Source organism: Olea europaea, chromosome 6 (assembly GCF_002742605.1).
Source record: "Olea europaea var. sylvestris chromosome 6, O_europaea_v1, whole genome shotgun sequence".
Classification (NCBI taxonomy): domain Eukaryota; kingdom Viridiplantae; phylum Streptophyta; class Magnoliopsida; order Lamiales; family Oleaceae; genus Olea; species Olea europaea.
The window spans coordinates 7,436,151-7,443,686 of record NC_036242.1 but is presented as its reverse complement, the minus strand read 5'-3'; the positions used below and the strand labels follow the sequence as shown (position 1 = coordinate 7,443,686).

Below are 7,536 nucleotides of genomic sequence, written 5' to 3'. Positions count from 1 at the left end.
CTCATGGCAAAGTCCATTTTTTGGAAGCGGGAACGAATTCCATCATATAACATCCATTAGTTAAAAATTCACTGCCCTAGAATGACGTCACTTTGTATGTCGCCAATTAGTACCACCACATGTGGCATGTGAGAAAGTTCCACATATGCATTCTAAAATTTGGATGAGATTTATAAGCCTTCATTTGCCAAATGCTAAACAAATATATAATTGTTAATTAACAGTAAAATCTTAAAGTCCTCGTAAGATTTAGAATCTTTATAAATAAGTTGAAATCTTATAAGTTATAAATATGTTTTAAATCTTTAAAAACACTAGAAAGTAACTTTGCTTTTGTACTACTTCGTACATCTATTGTTAATTTTAGGTTCTAGCCATATAAATAGATTGTGAAAGTTCGTTGGTCTAGTCTAGAGGAGTCATCGATACCTTTATTCTTACATCTTGTAATTTTTACCAAGAGAATACTTTTGGATGCGTATGCTTTATATAGTGATATTGATAAGCACTATATTTGCCAAGGCACTAAATCTCCAGTGGGGAGGAATGATGCGCCCACCCAATATCGAGACGCCACCTCGGCTGGTGGCCCACATACCTCAAGGTGTCTAGTGGAGCACCCTGATAAGACAATTGCACCGTCACGTGGTGCCACCACCTTACTGAAGTTTCTCTCTTGCCAAGGTGGATAACAAGCAGATATTAATGAACTCTAATGAGAATAAAGATTACTCTAATGAGAATAAAGATTAGGAGAGCGACTGCAAGTTAACTAATATTTCACACGTCACGTGACACAAGAAGTATAACAATCTTGAGGTGTTTTTGATTTCGTTATTTAGGTATTATAGAGTGAATTTTTTGGATAGTTGTTTGGAGGTTCCGGTCATATGATGCCTCATTTGTAGTGATTCGGTTTTAAAAATTAGACAGGAAAGTACTTTTCAATCAATAAGTCCTAGATGGTATAAAATTCTATTTAACCAATGTACCCAAACATGCAAAGTTCTAGTCGTAGTTTAAGATAATAACTTATCTAATAATCTAGTGACCCATTAACATGCTCGACATCTTTGATAGGATAACTTAGACAACGCTGAACAATTTTAAAAAACCAAGCATGAATTACGGGAGTTTAGTCCGGTAATTGGGGGAGAAAAATACAGTAAACTAAGCGCGAATTACGAGTGCCTTGGTTACCATTTTTACAAATCTTGAACTTTCTCTTTCTAATGGTAGCATCCAGCTCAATTTCATGGTCGGGTTAAAGAAAAGTAGAATAATTTTTCGAGTCCATTATTTCAATAGTAGTGCACGACCTATTCGGCTACTCCTTGGATAAGGGACCACAAAAGCATAAGAAAATATCATGAACACACGTCCATCACCCAATCTAGAGAAAGATAGCAATGCTATTAAAGACAACCAACATTTATAAGACGGCCCCGATAGCAGTTGGGGACTTTAAGAAACTGATGCTAAGCTTTGTTATGTCGTTTTCTATTGTAACAGTGATGGGCTGGATACCATGTTACAAAGACGATTTTCCGTAAAATTTAACTAATTTGTGTTGCTTTCTTCCTGCTTTTTAAGTACATGTTTTAGGCCTAAAGGCGACGATCTCGCAAACTCGAGTACTACGTTGTTTTCTTTTAGGGATTTTTTTTTTGTTTTTTTTACAAGGGTGAACCCGTAGCCACTACCTCTCAGGTGCACGTTGGGTAAATCATTGGGTTGACACAATAGCCTGCAAATCACGCCAGTCAGATAAACTGTACTAGGCAATCCCAGTGCAACAGGCTCGATCGAGAAAGTGTTGATAGCGAGAATCGAACTCATGACCAAAGATTTTGGCGCTCACCTACTCCACCAACTCGACCACCGCATCAAGGGCTTCTTTTAGGGAAAATTTTGCATATGCATTTGGAGGTTTTCCCATCTTGAAATAACATTATAGAGGGTGTTTGACACCATTTTTTTTTGGAAAAATAAATTTTAGAATAGTAAATTGATGGAGAATATGTAGATGAAAAATAAGGAAAAAATTTTTATTTACGTGTAATATTATTTTAATGAAAAATGTGTTGTTAAAAAGAAGAGAGAAAAATACATTTTGATAAAAATGGGAATCAAACTATCAATGATTTCTACTGGAAGAAAATTGCTAGCATTTTTGTTTCAAACTATATATTTCAATTTTTCATTCAAATTCAGAAACTATTTTGACAACTTTATTAAAACTTTTAGGAAATAGAATTTCATCAAAGAGAATTCAAATTCAGAATCAATAATCAATTGAAGAAAAATTACTTATTACAATTTTTGATTAGCAACATACTAAAATAGAAAGGATTTGTAAAAGAAACATGTTGGATAAAGTATTGACAATTAATGATGTTTAACCTAACACATTCTAATGATTATGCATCTATACAAGCAAACATAAAAGTATCACATTCAAACTACAAATCAAGATAGCAGATATCTTCTGGTTTCACCTTTTATTGTTTTACTAACAAGTGGTTGATTCTATCATACTTGCTAAGTTCATACATTTCATTTATACTATTGAAAATTATCGTTTATTTTTCCTAATTATGAAACCAATACACAACCATTCAACTATTGTTGTAATAATTTTAACAATATAATACGTTTGTTTGATAAATATTTTTTTGAGTAGTAGTTCTTTGAGGAGTATTTTTCCGTGTAATTAAAAAATATTAAAAAAAATTATGGAATAAACATGAAAAATCATTTTTGTAGGGAAGGAGTGATTAAAATGAATGTGCAGAGACAAAGTCAGGGGAGAACAGTTTTTTTTTTTTTTTTAGCAATGTACTAATACATGAAAGACATGAAAAAAGGGCTTCGACTGCCTTGGACTAAAGTCCAAGGACTATCGAAGTGTAGGGTTAAGTAATTTTCAAATAATCAAAATCAAAGAAGGACTTAATGCAATTCATTGTAGTGGTGGCTTACGAGTAATTTGCTTGCTTTTATACTATACTAATGATATTACGTAGTGAAAAAAATTGAAATGAATTATCATGTCTAGACCCGAAACACAAGAATTACATACCAAGATAATTGACCTCATTTGGTATCCATTTTTTTCAAAATATATTTTTCTCTCTCCTCTCTTCAACCACATATTTTTTATTAAAATAAATTACACGTAAATCAAAAAAAATTTCTTATTTTTTAACCACACATTTTCCATCAATTTACTATTTTGAAATGCATTTTTTCAAGAAAATTGTTATCAAACACCCTATATTAACAATAATACTACTACCATAAACCCCTAATTGGTTCAGCTAAAAAACTAATTAAAAATTAAGTTAAAATAACAAATAATTTTAACCATAAATTTTATGAAATATACAACTTTTCAATTATATATTTTATTAATTTTATTAAAATAGAATAAAAATATGATTTTTTTTATCTAAATTAAATTAAATGGGCTAATTGTTTCCGACAATATATATTTGGAAGTTCTAAAACATCAACTACAACTGTGGAACAAAATGATGAAGAATTGAATTAAAATTCCAAAAGTCAATTATTTTTGCATCTTCCCCTCTCTTTTTCCACCACATGTCTGTTTTTTTTTTTTTTTTTTTCCATTAATTCCTTATTAATTAAATTCAACACCAGACGACAAAAGGTTTGCAAGCACACGACACGACACCGTTTCACCTCTCTTCTCCCATCCTCGTATCTAAGTTCTCGAAGTTGAAAACCCTCTTCCAGTGTTGTTCGATCTCCCCATTTTCCAAATTCACGCGCTCCTGAACTTCTTACTCGCTTTCACGGAAACCCTACTCTCTTTCTACATATATATACCATATACGTAGCACTGACATAGACGGACCCCAGTGGAGTTGGACCGGACAATGTGACCCGGGGATGAGCAGAACCGGGGAAGACGACGACGACGAAGAGGGCTTCCACGACTCCCTCGACCGCCTCCTGTCTTCCTCAAACACTTCCTGTTCCTGCTCCCGTTCCAGCTCGGAAGACGAGGATCCGAACTGCAATTACAGCCCCGAGCCAGTGCCCAGGTTCCCCATGGGCTTGTCTAATAAATACGATGTATGGATCACCCAACCGTCTTCGGTTGAGGAACGCCGCCTCCATCTCCTCCGACAAATGGGCCTCACTAAAGATCCCTCCCTCCTGCGCCACCGCCCCTCCTTGTCATCTTCCGGTTGTTCTCGTGACTTATTTAACCGATCGGCCTCTTCGGATCACTTAAGCACCAGTGAGAGCTCTTCCAATATTCATAATAATTCGTTGACCCTTAATAATATTAATAGTAATTATGATAGTGGTGGTAATACTAATGGGACATTATCCGGGATTGTAAGATCTAAATCGGACGGGGACAGTAATTCTTGCAAGAGTTTGGAGTTTTGCATAATCAATTCGAATTCCTCTTCACCAGGCAAGGAGGGGATTGTTGGAACTGGTTTCCCTGTAAAGACTGATAATCAGAACAACAGGCAAAGCCATTCTGATGTTGAGAAATCTAGAATTGGCAATGGATCACCAATGATCAGTGCCAAAACTAAGAATAAGCCGCCCAAAAGAGAGATTAGAGAAGATTCAACGTGCAATGGTAACTTTAGTAGTTCATTGACCATTCCAAGGAAAGGCGAGTCTGATGACGGTTTGGTGTGTAATAAGTCAAATACTGTCAATGGGGTGTGTACAATAAAAAATCTGGATAACGGGAAGGAGTTTGTGGTGAAGGAGGTGAGGGAAGATGGGATGTGGAAAAAGATCAAGGAAGTGGGGACGGGGCGGCACTTGACCATGGAAGAGTTCTCTTCTGAGATGTGTGTCGGGACTTCGCCTATTGTGCAGGAGTTGATGAGGAGGCAGAATGTAGAGGATGGGATCAATGATGGTTTGGATTCAAATGCAGATGGGAACTGTGAGACTGGATGTAAGTTAAAGAAAAGAGGGAATTGGTTGAAGAGTATAAAAAATATGGCAAGTTCTGTTACAGGGCAAAAGGAGAGGCGGAGTAGCGATGAGAGAGATACATCATCAGAGAAGGGTGGGAGGAGGTCGAGCTCTGCTACAGATGATAGTCAGGATGTTTCCTTTCATGTGCCTGAAAGAGTTCGGGTCAGGCAGTATGGGAAATCTGTTAAAGAGCTTACAGCGTTATACAAAAGCCAGGACATACAGGCTCACAGGGGGTCGATTTGGACAATTAAGTTTAGTTTGGATGGCAAGTATCTTGCTACGGCTGGAGAGGACTGCGTGATTCATGTGTGGGAGGTTGTTGAATCAGAGAGGAAGGGAGATTTGTTGGTGGAGAAAATCGAAGATGGAAATTTCAATCTTCAGTTTTTGGCCAATGGATCACCAGAGCCCTCTTCAATGGCACCAAATTCGGACAGTTACTCAGAGAAAAAGAGACTAGGGAAGTCATCCATAAGCCGAAAATCAGTGAGCCTTGAACAGATTTTGGTGCCAGAGACAGTGTTTGCCCTCTTGGAGAAACCCATCTGTTCATTTCAAGGACATCTGAATGATGTACTGGACCTCTCGTGGTCCAAGTCTCAGGTTAGCTTGATCTTTGCCTTATTTTTCTATTGTTCTTCATATGGTATAATGATTTGAGAAATAATATGAAGTCTTCCTTGACCTCTGTTTGCAAGTTGAAAAATGAAATTACTTATGTGACAATTGAATCATGTATTAACTAAGATTGTCATATTCCTAGACCCTGATTGTGCGATTTAGACATTTTAGCCGAGTTTTTTCAGTCCATGTATAGAATACTGCCTTTGTGGGCATTCTCTCTGGTGGGTTGTCCACTAGATCACTGAACAAGAAGGTTGTATACAGGACCATAGTTCATTTTGGGCTTTTGAATTTTTTTTACTGTAACTTAATCAATATGTTCATCTTTTTAATGAATTAATAGAAAAGATAATGCAAGATGTGGATATTTGCTTTCCAATATGTTTAATTAGAATATTTATAATAGGGCAAAGAAATGGAATGTGATATTTAAATTAGTTGCAAGCTCGACGCGGCTTATTATGGCTATGTGTTGTGTTAATCTGGTTATTGTTAATGAAATAATAGAAGAGATAATGCAAGATGTGGATATTTGCTTTCCAATATGTTTAATTAGAATATTTATAATAGGGCAAAGAAATGGAATGTGATATTTAAATTAGTTGCAAGCTCGACGCGGCTTATTATGGCTATGTGTTGTGTTAATCTGGTTATTGTTAATATAGAGCGAGAAAATGATTTTGTCGAAGCATCTTCATTAAGCTTTTTTTTGTTTGCTCAAAAAAATTTAAGACAATCCACCCCGATTTTTTTCATCTCTGTAGGTTTATTTAGCAGCTTTTAACCTCATGAGATTTGTTGATAGAATTGTTAGTGCTAGTGATGTGTAATATCCACACCTTTCATGTCTTTGAAAGGATTTTTTTGTTGTTGCGCTGTATAGAATTAACAAAGATTTGTATGTACTTACAGTTATCTATGATTCCTATTCTTATTAAACTTTAAGCTAGTTGGATACATAATATACTGTGTTGAACATTTTGGTTAAAAGTTTATAAAATTTTCTTTGAACAGTTTGGGATGCATCTCTGATTATTGGTTGTGAACAGCCAGAAATTTAAATATTGGCCCGAACACGAAATTTGATGTTTTAAAGTATTATCCTAAAGGCATGGGAAAAAGTAACTATTGTCTAAGAAACCTAGTATCTCAAAGAGTATTTAAGCAAGGCAAAGTCATATGTCAATGAAATACATTGTGTCTTAGCGGAGTGGGAAACATTTCTGACAGCATCAATAACCTTTTCCTAAAACTGGTTGGAAAAAGTTCCAGAAGCAAATAGAGAGAAAATGTAGTTTTAATTTCATAATCTGTTATTTCTATGGTGATTTTGCCTTATCTGCCTGGAGAAATTGAGGGATTTGATTTGGAGTGAAAAAATGGTTCTATGAATGGTTGTTGAAGACTATTTAATGATATACATTTGGCCCATCTAGATTAAGTAATGCAAAATGTTTTGGCTGGTCTTTTTCTGTGAAATGCATTTTCAGTTACCAGCTTTATCTTGCATGGTTGGTAAAGACATGAATGAGGCGCACCTTCAGTGACTCAAGGCTAGAGTTCAGTGCTATTTTATTGAGGCAGGTGCCTCACTGAACGAGGAGCGCCCTCAAAAAGCATGAGGCCTGCGCCTCATGTTTTCTATCACATTAAAATTTCTTGTTTTTCTAACTTTGACTTTTAGATGAAAGAGCCTTTTTAATTAGGCTCATCTTGTTATCAAAAAAAAAAAGAAAAAGAAAAAGGGCCAATCAGTTCTTTGGCTAAACAATAAAAATACCTACCCCGCTCCTCATCGCTTCCCCGAGAATCTTCTTCTACAAGATTGCAAGGAGGCAACCAGCGGTTCTGAAACTTGGATGGATATTTGTTACATTTTTTCTTTTTCCTTTTTTGCATTTCGTCTCTCTCTCACTCCCCCCCTCCCCC

The 7,536-nt window shown here is 35.8% G+C and overlaps 1 protein-coding gene across 1 annotated transcript; it reads left to right on the top strand.

The window, feature by feature from the left end:
* The first annotated feature begins 3,659 nt into the window (after positions 1-3,659).
* On the top strand, positions 3,660-7,154 carry LOC111395085 (WD repeat-containing protein 44-like). Its single transcript, XM_023021101.1, has 3 exons — positions 3,660-5,629; positions 6,657-6,763; positions 7,098-7,154. Exons 1-3 carry the CDS (start codon positions 3,916-3,918, stop codon positions 7,152-7,154), a joined length of 1,878 nt encoding a protein of 625 aa, XP_022876869.1. The 5' UTR covers positions 3,660-3,915.
* The last annotated feature ends 382 nt before the right edge of the window (positions 7,155-7,536 follow it).